The 18,754-nt window shown below is 43.3% G+C and overlaps 1 protein-coding gene across 2 annotated transcripts in view; it reads right to left on the bottom strand.

The window, feature by feature from the left end:
- The window catches only part of KCNS3 (potassium voltage-gated channel modifier subfamily S member 3), a 78,473-nt gene that overhangs the window by 37,234 nt on the left and 22,485 nt on the right, over positions 1 to 18,754 (bottom strand). For both annotated transcript variants that reach the window (XM_061622643.1, XM_061622644.1), the window contains exons 2-3: positions 12,499 to 12,668; positions 7,925 to 9,448 (exon numbers count right to left, since the gene is read on the bottom strand). In XM_061622643.1, the coding sequence (XP_061478627.1) occupies positions 7,925 to 9,392 (1,468 nt within the window). In that variant the 5' untranslated portion in view covers positions 9,393 to 9,448; positions 12,499 to 12,668. The remainder of the gene's footprint in view (positions 1 to 7,924; positions 9,449 to 12,498; positions 12,669 to 18,754) is intronic.

The following is an 18,754-nucleotide window of genomic DNA, read 5'->3' as shown; positions in this document are numbered from 1 at the left end:
GTGTTATAGCTTCTGCTTGCCTGCAACATCCTGTGAACCATGTGAATTACAAAGGGATGCAAGTAGCACCAGACACACACTAAATTGCCATGTGGATGAGCTCATAGTTATGAACCACTTCATGTTCAATATGGGGATAGGGGGAGTGGCTGACTGGTTGGCATTTTTAATTAACACCTCCCTAAGGGAAGGTTCTATGCCAGCATTGTTGAAGGAGGCTGTGATAAGACCTTTGTTTAAAAAGCCTTCATTAGACCCCGTGGATCTTAACTTCTGCCCAGTCTCTAATCTCCCCTTTCTGGGCAAGGTGATTGAAAGGGTAGTGGCTGCTCAGCTACAAGTTTTCTTGGATGAACTGGATTATCTAGACCCTTTTCAATCAGGCTTCAGGCCTGGCCATGGGACAGAGACTGTCTTGGTTGCCCTGCTTGATGACCTATGCCGTGCATCAGACAGGGGGAGTGCATCCCTGTTGGTGCTGCTGGACCTCTCGGCAGCCTTCAATACGTGCGACCATGGTATCCTTCTGGGCCGTCTAGCTGGGATGGGATTAGGAGGCACTGTTTTACAGTGGCTCCGGTCCTACCTGACAGACAGGACCCAGAAAGTGGTGCTGGGAGACTACTGCTCGACCCCCTGGCTGTTGGCCTGTGGGGTACCGCAAGGTTCCATTCTGTCTCCTATGCTGTTTAACATTTATATGAAACCACTGGGAGAGGTCATCAGGAGATTTGGAGTACAATATCAATACACTGATGACACTCAGCTCTATCTCTCCCTACCACCTGAGTGCAAGGTGGGAGTGCTCATCCTAAACCGGTGCCTGGAGGCTGTGAAGGGCTGGATGTGGGCTAACAAACTGAAACTTAATCCAGACAAGACAGAAGTACTGCTGGTCAAGGGAAAAACTGTGCCAGGGACAGGGTTGCAACCTGTTCTGCATAGGGTTGCACTCCCCTTGAAGGAGCATGTCTGCAGTTTGGGAGTCCTCCTGGATCCTGCCCTGCTGCTTGATTATCAGGTGGCTGTGGTAGCAAGGAGTGCTTTTGGCCAACTCAAATTGATCAACCAGCTACATGCATTCCTGGAGGCAGTTAACTTGGCCACAGTGGCACATGCATTGGTGACATTGAGGTTTGATTACAGTAACGCACTCTATGTGGGGCTGCCTTTGAAAACGGTTCGGAAATTACAGTTGGTTCAAAATGCAGCAGCCAGAATGTTAAGTGGAGCACGGCGCAGGGAGCATATCACCCCTGTGCTTTATCGACTCCACTGGCTCCCAATTTGCTTCCAGGACTAATTCAAAGTGCTGGTTCTGACCTTTAAAGCCCTAAACGGCCTTGGACCAATGTACCTGAGGGACCGCTTATGTCCATATGTACCTGCACGGGATTTAAGATCATCTGCCTCTGGTTTCCTGCCTGGAGTGAAAGACGTTAGACTGACAAGCAAGCGGGAGAGAACTTCTTCAGCTGTGGTCCCCAAGCTTTGGAACACCCTACCCCAAGAAGTCCGCTGTGCTCCCTCCCTGATGGTTTTCCGGAGACTTCTGAAACTGTTATTGTTCCGGAGAGCCTTTGGGAGGGACTGAAGGTAGAGCCTGACACTGATTTTATGCCTTCTTCATTAAATTTTACCCTTGTAGTTCCCTTTAGTATCACTCCCTATATATATGTATGTGTGTATATATATATATATATATAATATATATGAGCGTAATTGTGATTAACCAAACAGAGGTTTTTATTATATTAACAAAACGTTTCAGCTTCCACCTTCATCAGCTGCTAACATACAAATGCTGTATAGTATAGTATTTTATGTATTTTAATTGTATTTTATGTATTTTAACTTATTTTAATGTTTTTGTGGTTTTCTTGTTTACAATTTTATTATGTGTTTGATTTTATTTTTGTAAGCCACCCTGAGTGTCCTATTATAGGGTAGAAGGGCAGGATAGAAATATTTTAAATAAACAAATAATAAGCCAACTCTCTTCAGGTAGACTTGAACAACAAAGAACCAATGTGGTGACATCAGATAAAGGTCGGTTGGACATGGTTTGGCTGAAATGGCCCTGCAGGCCAAATGGGAGGCCTAATTAGGCCCACAGGTTAGAGTTTCCCCGCTTCTGGGGTAGTGTTTCAGATTAGGACTGGGCAGAAATCCCTTCTCAACTATAAAACTTATTCTGCCAGTCACTCTCTCTTATTTCATCCCAGGGGTAACCAATGTAGTGCCTTCCAGATGTTGGGATTACAATTCCCATCATCTCTGACCTTCAGCCATGTTGGTTGGGGCTGATGGAAGTTGTAGGCCAACATGATCTGGAGGGAACCATGTTGGCTATCCTTGGCCTGTCCTATGTTGGATGTTGTGAGGATAAAATGAGTGGGAGTAGCCACCTATACCACTCTGGACTTGTAGCAACACCATGAAAAGAAACATGTAAAGGGAGTGTACATTATTGTTAGCTGCTTCATTAAAGCTTGCAATCGTATGTACACTTATCTAGGAGAAACTTCCACTGAATTCAGTGGGGCTTACTTCTGAATAGACATGTAAGGGATTCTCAGGTTTGTCATAGCAGCTCAACATTGAAAGGTCAGAAGTGAAGCTGACAGGGATGTTCCTACTCCCTGGTTTATGCCCATCTGCATTCTGGGGCCACATCCACACCAGACATTTAAACCACTTTAAACAGTCATGGCTTCCCCTCAAAGAATCCTGAGAAGTGTAGCTTGTTTAGGGTGCTGAGAGTTGTTAGGAGACTCCTATTTCCCTGACAGAGCTCCAGTGGCTAGAATGGCTTAACAGTCAGGCCATCTTCCCAAAGAATTCTGGGAATTGGAGCTCTGTGAGGGGAATAACGGTCTCCTACCAACTCTCAGCACCCTTCACAAACTACACTTCCCAGGATTCTTTGGGGGAAGCCACGACTGTTTAAAGTGGAATAAATGTCTGGTGTGGATGCGGTCACAGATAAACAGCTGAAGAGGGCTAGAGTGGAAGTGCTAAGTGGAGCAGGGGGCACTGCCAGGCGTGGGTGATTTAGCAGAACCCAATTGTTGCTGTTTTGCTTCAAACTCTGCTTCCAGACCTCTGAAACCCAAATGATCCTCTGCAGATGGATGGGCAGTCCCCCTTTCCCTAGCTCAGAATGTTGGGGAGTAGGGAGAGGCAATTTTCACTGGGATCAAGGTGTAGGCATAAAGGGTTCTATTTATCCCTCTCTGTAGTCTTGATTGTGATTCTTTCCTCTCCCCCACCACGCTGCAATTGTTAGAACAGGGGCTACATTGAAGCTTTATCTGCCAATAGACTTTCCTCCCTTAAGTATCTTCCTGCAGACACAAACACTGCAGTGAACAGGATCTTAGGAAAGGAGACTGTAGCATTGAAAACTGGAAGCTTTTTAATGATTTGCACTGCATTGTGACTGAAAGATGGAAACAGTAGCAAGTGTATGCTCTGGGCACTTTAGCATGAGTCACAGCAATATTTCTGAGCAGTTCTCAGTGTGTCACACACATTTCAAGATGTGGTTATTTGGGGCTTTTTAAAGAACAACAACAGAGGGAGAGGTGCTCAGTGCGTTGAAAAATTGTAATGGGTTCATAATTGTGATTGATTAATACGAGAGCATTAAGAGAACTTTATCCAGACTTTTAGCAGATCTCTCAGTTTCAAACTTCCTGCAAAAAGGGTAGGAAATTTAGGGAGGGACACTATGAATGAGCACACACTGAGGCTGCTAGGCTTGTGGAGACTGAAGTTATTTCATCGTCTTGTCCATACAATCACACAAAAGCCTTTTAATAATCCGGAAGGGACTTGGTACATGCTGGCATACCAGATGAACTAAGAAGAGCCTGTTGACTAGCAATACTCCCACTCCCCAGGAAGAAACAGGCTCTGCTTTTAATATATCTAGTAATTCACAACTTCCTGTATGTGCTGCTTACACACACCATCCTTGCCAGGTACTCCCAGAAAATGGCTAAATACAGGAAGGCCTGTGTTTCACTTGCACTTAGCCAAGTTAATATCTGTGCTGACATAAAAAGTAGTAAAGAAAACAGTATGTGACTCCTCATCTCATGCACCGCAGCTTGAAACTTCAAGGGCACGAAAGGTCATTGCTATCAATGTAATTTCTCCTGCTTGTTCTTCAATAGACTCTACCATGGGCATTTCCCCCTCCCCCTGCCCCCCAATCAAGACTCATTCTTAGTCACTACAGAAAAATGAGTTGCAGGTATGAATTCAGCTAGAAGTGTCTGCTCTACAGGTATACTCTGCCTCTGGCTGATTGATCCAGCATCTAGCTATCCAGCCAGCAAATCCCTCCACAATCTTGGAAACATGACAGTGCAACTCAGCTTGAGGCCTGGGAGGGGAATGGGAAGTAGAGAAGTAGAGAGAAGTCCCCCTAAATTCCTAGACTGTTCTGTCCACTCTCACCTAAGTTCACCTTTCCTTGTAGGTTGTAAACTGATATCCGCAGAGGAAACAAATCTCCCTTCCTGCTCCTTTCTCTGATCTCAGTCTTCCTTTTGTTCTTCTTGCCATCATGGCTCCCCGAGGAGGAGCAGAAGTGCAGCATCTCCTATCTAGTTAGTCAGATGTAGGTCTTTTCTATCGAAATGTATTTCCTACAATAAACTGAGGTTGTTATTTTTCTTATACCAGACTCTCAGTGCAATTTCTACCAAGCTGAAGTGTAGCTACTGCTTTGTATTTATTACACGCACTTAATTCCACAAAATACCATTATAATCCATAGATCCTAACACAAAACAACTGTCTTTTCCCTGAAGCCTATCTCCTAACCCCTGTATATGCAAGTCAGAAAGCTCCATGCTTTTCCAAATTAGTTCCGGTGCTTTTAGAGCAGGGGCAGGAAGAAGGCAAACTGGCTTCTACGGGCAGATCTCTGGGTAATCTGAAGTAGATCAGGAAAGATTTCTGATTCCCAGCTGTTCAACAAAATGACACACACACCAAGGGCAAATATATATATAAATCTGGGGAGGGGGGAACCTAAAATGATTTTTTTGTCTGGAAGGGCAGTGAGTTCAGTTCTGTTCTGGTACTCAGAACAAATTCCTGGCATAAGAATTCTTTCATTCCTAGTGTATGTCTTTTGCTCCTGATTCCAGCTGGTGGATCTCAGAGTTCTAATAAAAATAAAATAGATCCCACAAGCCTGAAGTCTGCTTACTTCTGTTTGTGTGTGTGTGTGTAGGTTTGCATACTTAATAGCAGACAAGCTTACTGACAGCATCAAAGTAATAAAAATTGCTCAGAAAGAATCAAGACATACTGGAGGCTTTAGCTTCTACTCTTCGCTGAAATTATGAAGAATTTGTTCTCTTCACATCTCTTAATGTTTTTTTGAATCATTCTGCTCTCTTTTAAACATAACCAAGCTGGCTTGCAGAATGACTGGTGGAGAAGGGTGTTTGGTTAAGCTATTTACTGTCAGCTGCCTTAAATGGAGGAATGGGACTCTGCCATTCTGCTGTGAAGACCAAAAATGGTGTGCACCAGCAAATCTCCTTTGCAGTTGGTTCTGCAGCTCTGAAAGCTGTACACACAAAATGTGTGATTTCATATGGTTATTTAGCCTTCTGCAGGTGATTACAAGAATGCCTGTGAACTTTAGTTACTAGTTGGCTGAAGTTAGGTTATTAGAATTTGTGGGAAGAACTTACAATCTCATGTACAGAGATGATAGCACCACAATTCCATTTATAGTAAGCCTTGATGAATTCCTCCAACAGCAATCAGCAGAGAACCAAGCTAATGCTTCATTGTCTTGTCATGCATCCTGTTACTATCACCAAAACAAGGGAAGCACACAAGGATATAAAACCAAGCGCATAAACTGGGGCAATAGTTGACATCTAGTTTGCCTGTGTGGACAGCCTGACATAGACCATGGCACTACAAGATCAGGGAGCTCTGTACTTTTCCAAAACTAGAAACTAATCACAAATAAAATTCAGTTACAATACATTTCCATGTGCAAAGCTGGATTCACTTTAGAAGTCCCAGGATCCAGAAATGAAGAACACAGAAGGATGCTACCATATTTTGCCTGCTGAACTGCCTCAAGCCATCCCCTCTGCCGACAGCATTATGTAGTGCACCTTCTCTCTGATCATGGGACACTGTGATTTGGATTTGTGTGGGTTAGCAGGTCAATTTTACGTCAGAGCCCAGGAAATACACTCTATTGCATTTTGGTTCCTTCCAGCTCAACGTATATATCCAAATGAGTTGGAAGGAATAACATGTCTGACAATGCCTGACTGCCCTTCCCACCGCAAGCATCAGAACGATCTGTGGCTTAAGGGTAGGTTGAGACCCTAGATCAGAGGTGGGGAACCTCAGGCCCAGGAGCTTACTGTGGACCCCCGGGCCCTTCCAACTGGCCCTTGGGATTTTCACCAGGACCCACCCCTCACCAACCCTGTTCCACGCCCTCCTTGAGTACTTTTGCCAGGTTGGAACCTGTCCTTGAATAATACCTCTTGCCTGGATGAATGGAAGGAGGGAGGGAGGGAGGGAGAGAGTAGAAAATCTCTGGCTATAGTGTGGCTTGAATGCAGCCTCCCATACAAAAGTAAGACTCACATCCAGTGCTCTGCCCATCTTTGCCCCTGTCCCTGTCAACTCTGGCTCCATCCCTGCCCACTACTGGTATGCTGCCTTGAGGAAGGTTGCTCATGGGGGAATGTGGCCCTCGAGCTGAAAAGGGTTCCCCAACCCTGCACTAGATTCAAGCAGCGAGATAAAAAGCCTGCGTGGCTGGCACACAATGTGCTAATTTACACATCTTCCCTGTGCTCAAGTATCTGAGCTCCATCTGCATCTGAAGCACATGCCTGCAAAACAAATCAGAATCGACATTTTGCACATCATCCAGCAGGAGCAGAGAAGCTTTTTCTATCACAGGCTGCATTCCCTCGGGTGGGGGAGGGTCATCAGTCAGGGGCTACATGCCAGAGGTGGGCAGGGTGGAGCCAACTGTGGACAGGGTTAGAACCAAAACTGGGCAGAGCCAACCCTTTCCCTTTCCTCTCTCTCCCCACTCCCTCTTTCTCCCAGCCCAGCAGGCTTCTGGGGAAGGGACAGATTGCACTTGCCAGAGGTTTGAACGCATCACTTGCAGGGGGCTTTCCCCCTCCCCTCCACCCATCATTCCACTGGTTTCAGCTTCCCTCCCTCCCATTCCTGCCTCTTTCTCCTTCTGGGCTTCCCCCACAAGCATGAAGTCAGGCTGAAGGCTTGCGGGCAGGTTGCCCACCCCGGTTATTCAGGAAGCACAAGTGAACTGCACCCCCTCTATTGCTGTTTTTGTTTAACGTCCAAGACTTCCATAACACCAAAGAAAGCCTAACAGAACTATGGCTGAGAAGTGAGGCCTCTCCCTAGCCCGAAAGTGTTTGGAATATTGGCATCAGATGCTAACAGGGTCCTTGGCTTGGTTTAGGACTATTTGGCTTCTTAGAAAATATGGTTTCGTATGCATTTATATTCGTTGTCAGGTATATTCACACAATAAAAATTTAAATGTGCTGGGGCATGTTTTCTGTGCACTAGTAATTCACCATCTCTCAAGGAGCAATGCATTCAAAGCACACATTCTTTAAAAGGTTATCAGACTTGGCTGCAGGAACAAACATACTCAATGCCATTTTCCTGAGCCATGTAAAAACTAATCCACCACACGCAGCCTATCTATCCTTAAGCCCCATCTAAACTGTAAAGAATGTGCAACATCATCAGAGCAAAAAATGCCCTAATATGGCAGAGAGTTTAAATACCCTGAGAATTAAGTGCTCTTTATAAAAGCTGTGCTAATATTAGAAGGAAACAGTAAAGAAAAGAGATTCAACTCATTTTCCTGTACCATTCTGCAAAGATGTGTTATAAACATCATCAAGATCTTGGATACTGGAGGCGTCAGTTGAATCTTGATCGTTGGCTACAATTCCTACTGAAGAAAGGCTAGAAATAAAGGAGTGCATCCTTTTTGCATAAATATCCCTAATATTAAAATAAGGGAGCTCATTTGTCTTCTCCTTAGGATTGGTGCTGCACTGGTCCACATCAATGTCTTTCTGCTTCTGATAGTATTTGGAAAACTTGTTGAAAATGATGGTGATAGGAAGAGCCACCACTAATATTCCACATATAATGCAGGTTGTGCCAAGAAGTTTCCCTGCAAGGGTGACTGGGAAGGTGTCCCCATACCCAACAGTGGTCATGCTAATCGTGGCCCACCACCAGCAGGTTGGGATATTCTTCAGCTCTGATGTGTCGTCATCTCTCTCCACGGAGTAGACTAGGACGGAAAAAATAGAAATCCCAACAGCCAAGAACAAAAGCAGAAGTCCAACTTCATGGTAGCTGTGCCGTAAAGTGGCGCCCAAAGACCGCAGCCCAACAGAGTGCCTAGCTAGCTTCAGTATACGGAATATCCTCATTAAACGTAGAATCTGAACCACCTTCCCCATGTTTTCAATGTCTTCGCTTTCCTCTTCCTTTGTGTCCACGGCCAAAGTGGCATAAAATGGAACGATGGAGACAAAGTCAATAATGTTCAGGGGGTTCTTCCAGAACTTTTTCTGACTCGGAGCAGCAGCCAACCTGATCACAAGCTCAGAGGTGAACCAGATGATGCATATGATCTCCACCACTTCCAGAATAGGGTCATCAATCTCTCTTTCGTTGGCATCCAGCTTTTGGAACTCCGGCATGCTGTGGATACACATGGTTACGATCGATGCTAGGACCACGCTCAGGGAGGAAATGGCAATCAATTTGGCTGACAAGCAATAGGCAGGGTTCTCCATTCTGATCCATATTTTCTTGCGGAAGTCCCCAAGCCACAGTTTATCAAATTTCTCAAGCTCCTTCTCAAATATGGATGACTCTTCATCGGACGAGTCCAGGCTTCCGTCACTGCTTTTCTGTTCCCACTCTTTATCTGGGCCTTCTTCTTTCCTTTCTTGGTACCTATTGCTGCAGCAAGAATCAAGGAAGAGTTCATTGATCCCCCAGTATTCTATTTCCTGGCAGAAGGAGAAGACGCACAGCTCTTCCATAACATGGAGTTTACCTGTGTAATAAAAATTCAGCACGTATCGGAACAAGGAAGGGTTCCGATCAAAGTAATATTCCTTATCTGCAATGCTGTAGTCATCGCACAGTTCCAGAATAGCCTCTTCTGAATGGCACTTGAGCAGCTTCCCAAGTCTTGTATGGGGAAATCTGAGCAATGTACTTTGGCCAATGGACTGTTTAAAGCCACCCACATTCAAGTTGACAAGCTCCTCGTCCTGTCCCGGTCTGTGGAAGAATTCGCCATACCCCATTTTGAACGTTGTAAACTCTGTGGCCTGTTTGCAAGGCACATAATATTACATTGCACCTAAAAAGCAAATGCAAGATACACTTAGGCAATTCGATAAGGTTTTGTTCTTAATGCCATCACATTTCATCTCTACTTTTTGTTCATGGTTACATTTAAAAAAAAGAAAAAATAAAATTCTCACATGCAGCGCTCAACATTTCAGTGAGGCAAAATTAAATTACTTAGATGGTTTACTAAATCAGAGTTGGCAAGCTTGAATAAAATGAAGTCTGGTTTACATTCTCTCACTACCACCCCATCCTGCTGTGGAGAAAATATGGTTAATTCATTAAGCCTGTCCTGAAACTGTACCATATTTAAATTAATGTTCATTCTTCCAAGAATTAAAACATACCTCAGGTAGGCTTAACTATAATGAATCTCAACAGACAATAAGAATTATTTAAGTCCATTAATACATTTGTTTCCCTGTTTACATGTGCATGGCCCTCTAGTGTTACAATTACCAAGGATACCAAATCCCCTTCCTATGGTTGGAAGAGTAGGTGGGTGCCCCATCCCTCCACCGCACATTTCCCATAACATGAGACATGAGAACTTCATATCTGATTTATATGCTACCCTCAGTTCTTCTTGGGGGGAAATAGCAAAGCATGATGCCCTGTATCCCCTAGCAAAGGAGGTATATGGTTGGGAAGAAGGGTATGAACTTGGTCATCCATCACATGAAGACTCTTGAACTGGGCCCAGGCCCTTTGTCATGACTTCGGCTTCGTTTACTTCGTTACCAGCTTGAGAAAGGAAGTGCTGAAGAGGCCAGTAGAATTCTGTGGACTGGCAATTCAGTCTGCAGAAGAAATGGGCACAAACCCAGATATCGAAGAAGCCCCCAAATAGTCAATTTCCTATTCCTAGGATGCCTGAACCCCTACTCCCCCTCTCCCAAAAAAGGACCTTATTTTCTCAAGGAACTGCCATGCCTTCTACCAAAGCCTCACAATCTGCGGCCTCCTCTTGCCAAAGATAAATGTTTTCAAGAAAGTCAGGAAAGAACAAAGCAACAACAGGAGTGCAAGACTTAAAGTTAGGATCCTGCTCCTTTAAGATGGGGGCAAAGCAGTAAGGCACGCATCGGGATATAAAGGCTGGCTCTTGTGGTCTGGTCGGTTGCTTGGTACATGGGAGCTCTCCTTGATGCTGTGGATACAGCTTTTGAACTAGTCTCTGTTCCTGCTTCTTAGCTGTAGTTTGGTGCCTGAACTTCTATAGGCTGTGTTCCTACTTATTGGGTTGATTGCCGTTGCCTGCTGCTCTTGGACACCTGCTGGATAAGCTCAGGGAAACTGCACCTGTCACCCAGTGGGTTCCAACTAGCTAGGCCCAGGCATCTCATTAACCAAGCAAATACAATCCATGTATGAACTCTGCATGGTGAACAAAGCACGGTGAATTAACTAACGAGCAAAGCATGTGCATGATCATCATAATGAGCTAGCACAGATATGTGCATGGGGAATTGCTTCTAGCCTATGTTCTTTGCCTGTGCAGGTGGCACTCCAGTTGTGGAATGGCCTCCCCAGAGAGGCTTGCCTGGTGCCTTCAACCAAGTCATACTCAGAGAAGACCCATTAAAATTCAGAGCTTGGAAAAGTTACTTTTTAAAACTACAACTCCCATCAGCCCCAGTTGGGCTGATGGGAGTTGTAGTTCAAAAAAGTAACTTTTTCAAGCTCTGAAATTAATGAACCTAAGTTAGTCATGCCCATGAACTTCAGTGGGCCTTCTATGAACAGGACAAGCATCGAATGCTATCCTGAATCCTTATCCCACTGACTGCATGGAAATGTTAAAGCTGCAATTGTTTTTACTAGATTTTTAAATATTTTATTATTAATTATTATTTATTACATTTATATCCTGCCCTTCCTTCCAAAGGGAGCCCAGGGCAGTAAACAAATGATAAAGCACTAAAAAGATCTTTAAAATCTCTTAAAAACAATGGAACATCAGTGGTTACTGGATTGAGAAAACATTCTTCAATAAAAGATTGCACTTCATCTTTGTGAGCCACTCAGAGTATGGGGTGCCCAATACAAATATTATAGCAGTAGTGCTAGTAAATATGAATGAAAATAGATAGACCTGATTCATGGGGTGCAAGGCACTGTGAACCTTAGACCAAGGGCCACTGGGAGGTTATACTTTCTGCCTCCCAGAAAGAACATTATGGCAAGGAGAAATTCAGGTTGGCTCCACCCATCAACCAGAGAAAGAGAAACTGCAGCAAGTTTTGTCTCTCCCCCTTGCCAGAAAGAATGCTTAGCTCCCGCTCTAGATACCCTGGGAGAACAGCTCAAGGGCAGCACAGCCTTGGCCTCGGCCATCAGTCAGGTGGTTCAGGGCTGCTTGGGTTGTGTAGGTTTTAGGGGTTTGTGTCTGCAAATACTCTTGCAGTCTATTGTAACTTGCCTTGAGGATCTTTATGGAAAATAAATCTTCTGAATAAATAAGTAATAGTCACTATGCTATTTTCAAACAAGTGTTCACCCACATGCCAAGTGTGTTGGATGGGGTACCATACACTTTTCCCAAGGGGCTAAGCTGCCTCTTACACTGAGTTCTCAGAGGCTGTTTGCAGCTGCATCTTTGGGACTGTTTCCCTGTGTATTTATTCAAGATGCTGAGATTCTGTGAAATGTTGACGGAACCAGCAGGAGAATTTATGAACCCTGTAAATTTCTGGTAATAAATATATTAATACAAAAATACATGAGGTTCCAGTCCCTAGTTGAAGTATATCAACAATGTTACCAGACGTGTGACGTTTTTCCTATTTGGAAGGGCTGGGATTTAGCATCCACTTATCTCCTTTATTTTGTGTGCTCCATTTTCAGTCTGCTATCTGACAAGAGCCTTATTTTACTTCTGTAAAGCAAACTTTACCATAATACGCCACTCTTCAAGAGAGCACTTGATACTGGCACTTTAATTCTGTAGGAAAAGCAAATTATTAATGTAGTTTTCTTTATTTTTCCTTTCCCAGCTATCCTTGGAGGCGAGAGCCTGGCAAAAATGGATACTTGAACTCATTTTACTTTGCTACTTACCAGAAGTGATGCAAAGTCTCCTTTTAGGGCATTTGTTAATTCCAGAAGCATTTCCCGTTGTGGTAGTTTGAGCCCAAAAACATGGCGATACTGCATACAAAATAGGACTCAAACTTTTCTGGTCAGGGCAGCTGCTGGAAATGTTCAGGTTCAGCACAATGAGAGGGTACCTGTAGGCAAAAAAGAAAAGAAAAGAATGACCATTTATCATCTACACATCTTTCAGGAAGAGTTGGCTGGGAGCACATGGAGAGGAAAAGAAAAGAAGTGAGAGACTGGTAGATAATGGGCTATCAAGAAGATTTAGGTTTTAGGTCAAGGGAGATTTGAAACAGTGATTAATTAATTATTATTATTATTAAGTGTATTATTTATTTATTAAGTTTATATCCCATCCTTCCTCCCAGTAGGAGCCCAGGACGGCAAACAAAAATACTCTAAAACATCATTTGAATTTGGTTTGTTGACAGATGATGATTTGGAGGCAATTCCTGGTTTGTACTTACCCTTAGTTGTGACATTCCAATTGTACAACTAACTATGGTTATTGCAAACCATGGAAAGGAGGGGGTAAAGGAAGGAGTACAGGAGAGGAGGGAGAATATGAACTTCTGACAGATTCATGAACTCCAAACCATGGTTTGTTGATTGGCTTAGTTCAGATGCCCCCATTAGGCTCTGACAGAGATGGGGAATATGTAGCCCTCCAGATGCTGTTGGACTCCACCTCCCATTACCCCTACCCAGCTTGGCCAGTGGTCAGTGATGATGGAACTTGAAGTTCAGCACCTAGACAGCCACAGGTTCCCCATCCCTACCTTAGGGGAAGGGCACATATAAATAAAAAAAAGACAATAGACTGGGGGGAAATATCAACCTTCCTGTTTCTTATTTGACTGAGATGAGGGTAAAGGGTTAATTCAGGTTGTGAAGTAGATTCCTATCAACAGGGAAATCTGCATGTACAACTTGTTAAAGTCAATTTCACTACAGGAAAAGAAATCAGGGCTCAGCAATCTTCCACAACGCTAGGCTATAATTCACTGTTCAGATTACATTAACACCACCCACTATTCATTGCAAACCTCTGGCTTACCTACTGTGATGCATCTATTCAATTAGTTAATGTGGGCAATGTGGCAAATTCTTTAATTCCAACAGCAGTGAGGTAGCCAAGTTTGCTGATGATACTAAATTGTTCAGGCTTGTTAAAATGAAAAAGGATTGTGAAAACTCCAAAAGGATCTCTCCAAACTGAGTGAATGGGAAATATAATGGAAATGCAATTTTATTTATTTATTTTTATTTATTTATTGCACTTGTATACCGCCCCATAGCCGAAGCTCTCTGGGCGGTTTACAGCAATCAAAAACATTAAAACAAATATACAATTTAAAACACATATTTTAAAAACAATTTAAAACACAATTTTATGTAAATACACATAAAATAATGCATATTGGGGCAAAAAACCCTAAATGTCACATATACGCTCATGGGGTAACTTACCAGGAATGAGAATTTGGGGTCATGGTGGATAGCTAGATGAAGGCTGCTTTCACATTGCCCTTTATTCTGTTATTCTGATGATTTTTTACCTGGTAATTTATGCATTATATTTGATTTTTCACACAATGTACAAGCTAGTTCTGGAATTCTAGTGGAATACAGTGCAAGTTTAGCACTAATTTTTGTGATAAATAATACCGGAAATAATCCGTTTGCAAGCTTGGGGCCCAGAAAATTGAAGAAGTTTTTAGCTAGCTGCAGCCACTCACAAGACAGGCATCCCAGCATGCAGTGCATTCCCACCCTTTAGGCACACACTTTTTTTGCCTGATGAAAATTGTACCGGTATTCCAGTGTAGGTGTGGGTAGCAGCAGCATTTCCCACACACATCCCTGTGTCTATACAACTATATATATATATATATATGTCAGATGCTAAAGAGAGAGAGGTAGCATGGTGACAGGATGATATCTTAGACCTCCTGCACAGTGGGGAACTACAGCGTGCATGTGTATAATGAGTGAGAGACAAAAACAAGCCATGTGAAAGACAGCTGCGCAAATGCCTTTATATCGGCTGAAAAATCTGTTCCTTAACGCAACAGGTATTGCAATGTGAAAGGAATTTTAGAAATTGGGACAGAAGCACTACCATTTTAACCCATTAAACTAACGCAACAAGCCCCATGTCTGAAAGCAGCCGAAGATGTCGATCCAGAGTGCAGCAGATGCAAAAAAGGTGAATTCCATGCTAGGGATCTTTAGGAAAGGAATTTGAACAAAAACTGCCGATATCATTAATAATAAACTGCCATTATACAAATCTATGGTGCAACCACACTTGCACTACTATGTTCAGTTCTGGTAACTACACCTAAAAAGCATACTGTAGAACTGGAAAATTTTCCGAAAAGGGCAACTAAAATGATCAAGAGAATGGAGCAACTCCCCTTTGAGGAAAGGTTACAACATTTAGGGCTTTTAGTTTAGAGAAAAGCGAGTAAGAGGAGACATGACAGAGATGCGTAAAATGATGCATGGCTTGGAGAAAATGGACAGAGAGAAGTTTTTCTCCCTCTCTCATAACACTAGAACTTGTGGGCATCCCATGAAATTGAATGTTGGAAGATTCAGGAAAGACAAAAGAAAACATGTCTTGACACAACACATTGTTAAACTCTGGAACTCGTTTCCACAAGAAGTTGTGATGGACACCAATGTGGATGGCTCTAAAAGAGGATTAGACAGATTCATGGAGGATAAGACTCAGTGGCTACTAGCCATGATGGCTGTGCTCTCCCTCCACAATTGGAGGCAATAAGCCATTATCATTATCGTCATCATCGTCATCCCCATATGACTGATGGACAGGCGGAGGAAATAGTGTTTTGCTTATGGTCAACCAAGTAACCTAAGGAATATTGCTGCCTGGGGCAAAGGACAAGATGGTGCTCAAGATGGTGAAGTAATAAGTTGAATCTTACTTCAATACTGATGATAGGACAGCATCCTTCCCCACACCTGAGGGCAGCAAGCTAGTTTAGGGGTTGCAAGACAGGCTACACAACAGACACAACTTTGTCCTTTCCAGCACTGCACTCCCATTGTCAGTATATGCTGCCTAAGGAGGCTGCTTTACTCTCCAGTAGGAGTTGGGAGCTGCCAGGGTTGCTGAGCTTAAGTGGATGGGGCAGGGGTGGGGAAGCGGTGAGGTCAGAGCTATGCAGACATACCAGTGGGAGCACCAGACTGGCTCCACCTGGTTGACGCCACCCTGAACTTGCCACCGCCCTGCCCCATTCAGGTAAGCTGCAGTTACACACGTCAGGAGGGTGGCTCTGCTCTACCACACTGGCCACTACTGACTCTGCCAATGGCAGAGCTGATCCCACCTTGAGAGTTAATGGCTCTGGCAAGATTTGAACTTAAGATTTCTTAACTCTAAGCCTGCTGTCTGAGGATGCAATCGTAACCTTATTTAACTGGGAGTAAGCCCCACTGAATTCAATTAAAATTATTTCTGAACAAACATTGTTAGGACTGTGTTGTTAGCCAGTAAACCAGCTCCTGTTGCTTCAGTTAAGTTTATATCAACATATTGATGTTCATGAGCAATATCTGGGTTATTTGTTGCTTTGGGTTAATTTTTATTTAAAAAAAATGACCAACAAATGTAAATAACAACAACTTTGTTGAAATATGGCAACCACTTCATATGCTATGAAGGATTTGGGATCTGCACAAATTCCTTAAATAGATACATACAAATAGAAAAGTGTGAATCTACAATCTACTGATATTCATTATTCGGATAGTGGCAGATAAGTGGGGAAACAATGTAGTAAGAGGCTGGCTGTGCTCATAATCCAAGATATGCATTTCATAAATTTCATCATCTGAGAGAACAAAAGAAACACTGCAGAATAGTCTGGATGTGATTCCCAAGATTATCAGAAGTTTACTGTTTTAACATAAAGAATCCCCCCTCCCTCCCTTGAAGATAACACACACTGAGCTGAGCTTAATGAGACGTGCACTTAAAACCGATGACCCATTCTGTATTCCACTCTGGTTAAGTGCAGCAAATTTAGTGGCTCAGCATTCAGGGAAAATTGAAAGATTGCAATCAACCTGTCTTGAGGAAAGTGGGCCAGTTAAAATAGTTGGGCTTAGTTTAAAGATCACCAGTAATCTTTGCCTCCTAAACAATAAGGAGGAGGCTTCCACTTGAGATGGAAAAACCCTGTACTGGGTTTTCTTGAATGGTTCCTTCAATTATAGAACTCTGCAGAGTGACCGAGGAAGGTGAGAATACAAAGAATACCTCATTATGCCAGATTAAGGCCAGCCTGTTCTGACAGTAAAATAAAATTTCTCCTTTCAGACTCTTTTTAAAGACCATTAATCCTATTTCACAGTCACTTTTAACAATACACAGCTTCTAACAGGGACCAACAACAACAAAATCAATGTTGCTCAGTGTGGACTTTGAAAGCTAGACCCTTAAAAAGGATTAAGTTTCTAGTGACATATTACAATCAATGTGTTTTGGTCCAACACTCAAGAAATTCAGTTAGCATGAAATACTGTTTCCATTTTCAGTGAAGAGACTGCTTTACAAGTGTTACTTAGCTTATTCGTACAGAAACAACCTAATAAAGTCTGCACACAACTGTAGCTCACTGAAAATATTAGTGTTAGCACTACTGATATTTTTACAGGCAAGGACAAAATATAATCGTATTGGGTTGTATTCAACAAGTCCTACTCAGAGTAGGCCACTGAAATGCATGGACATGTTAGTCATGTCCATTAACTTCAAAGGGTCTACTCGAGCACTGAATGCTGTTAATTGTAATAGATGGATTGCTGAATCCATGACAGTACCATACATCATGCATCTACATCCCATTCTAGAATCTAAAAAGATGAACTATATATCAAAACCATCCCATACTTTTCATAAACTGATCTACCATAAACCACCCTGGAAATTTTGAACTAAAATGTGGTATAGAAATGTTTTCTTTACATATAATATTTTTCTAAGGCTGTAGTCATGCTGTGGCATCGTGAACTACAGCATGACAATAACCTTCTAAAAGTTGCTGGGCCATGGTGGCAGCAGGTGGCAAGGTGGGTAGCAGCGGCCACATTGCCTAGACAAGCCACACAGTAACAGTCACAACAAGCTGGGAGCAGCTCCTCAGCAACCATCCTGCTCTGCTGCCACTACCCACTACAGTGACAATGCTGTTTCAGCCTCGGAGGATGAGGATGAGGGAAGTGGCAGGAGAGCAGGCCAGTTGCTGATCAGCTGCCCTGGCCTGGCCTGAGTGTTTCTCTGCAACTCTCCCATCTCACCTCCTTCCTCTGCTTCCCTCCTCCTTGTGGGAGAAGGTCTGGCATGGTAGGAAGCTTAAGAGGACTGCAGAGAGGGGGAAGAAGAGGCTTGGCCAAGTCTACAAGGGGTTTGGAAAGGCCTGGCAGCAGTGGGGGAAGGATTGGCAGGGAATGGGAGGTAGATGGGGTTAACATTTCTTTGCACATCTGGCATTGGGGTAGAGAAGTGAGATGAGGATCATAAAAGGCTTTTGGCAAGCTCTAAGGGGAGAGGGGGCTTAGGTGAGGGGGTTAGGTGGCAGGGTAGGAGAGTGAAGTGAGCGGGGGCATTAGCAAATAGCTTGGCAATGCAGTAGCTACACAAAATATACTGCCGTGTGATTTAGGGCTGTACATCAAACTTGAAACATGCAAAAAGTATCAAACATATGGGACATCTGGAGTCACATGGCTGTCCCACACCAACCTCTTAATATGGTGGGAATGAAACCAACTGCCAGGGCAAGAGGCAGGAAAGGGGCCCTGGAGCAGGAAGGAGTTCCCTTCCCTTAATTTTCTTTGCTCACCTGGCAGTATGGGTGGGGAGACAGAGAAGCTAGGCTAGAGCCAGAAATTTGTCAGTGAAATAACCTCTGCACTAGGTCACATCAAATCTTGAAGGTAAGGATGGGCAAGTTTGAGTCATTTTGCATTAAAAGCCAAATCTCTCAAATTTGCTCTTTCTGAAACAATGTGAGAACCAAACCACAGCCATCCTTCAAAATCCATACTTATCTGAATTTTGTTATTCTCCAACTATTTAACATTTACAAAATGCATATCTTGGGGGGATTGTGCATAAAAATGAATATATTAGTGAAACTAACAAAAATGAACTATATTAGGAGAAATTGCTTGCAAAAAT

The sequence above is a fragment of the Rhineura floridana genome, chromosome 4 (assembly GCF_030035675.1).
Source record: "Rhineura floridana isolate rRhiFlo1 chromosome 4, rRhiFlo1.hap2, whole genome shotgun sequence".
In the NCBI taxonomy this organism is placed as follows: Eukaryota; Metazoa; Chordata; class Lepidosauria; order Squamata; family Rhineuridae; genus Rhineura; species Rhineura floridana.
This window is presented reverse-complemented; position numbering and strand designations above follow the sequence as displayed.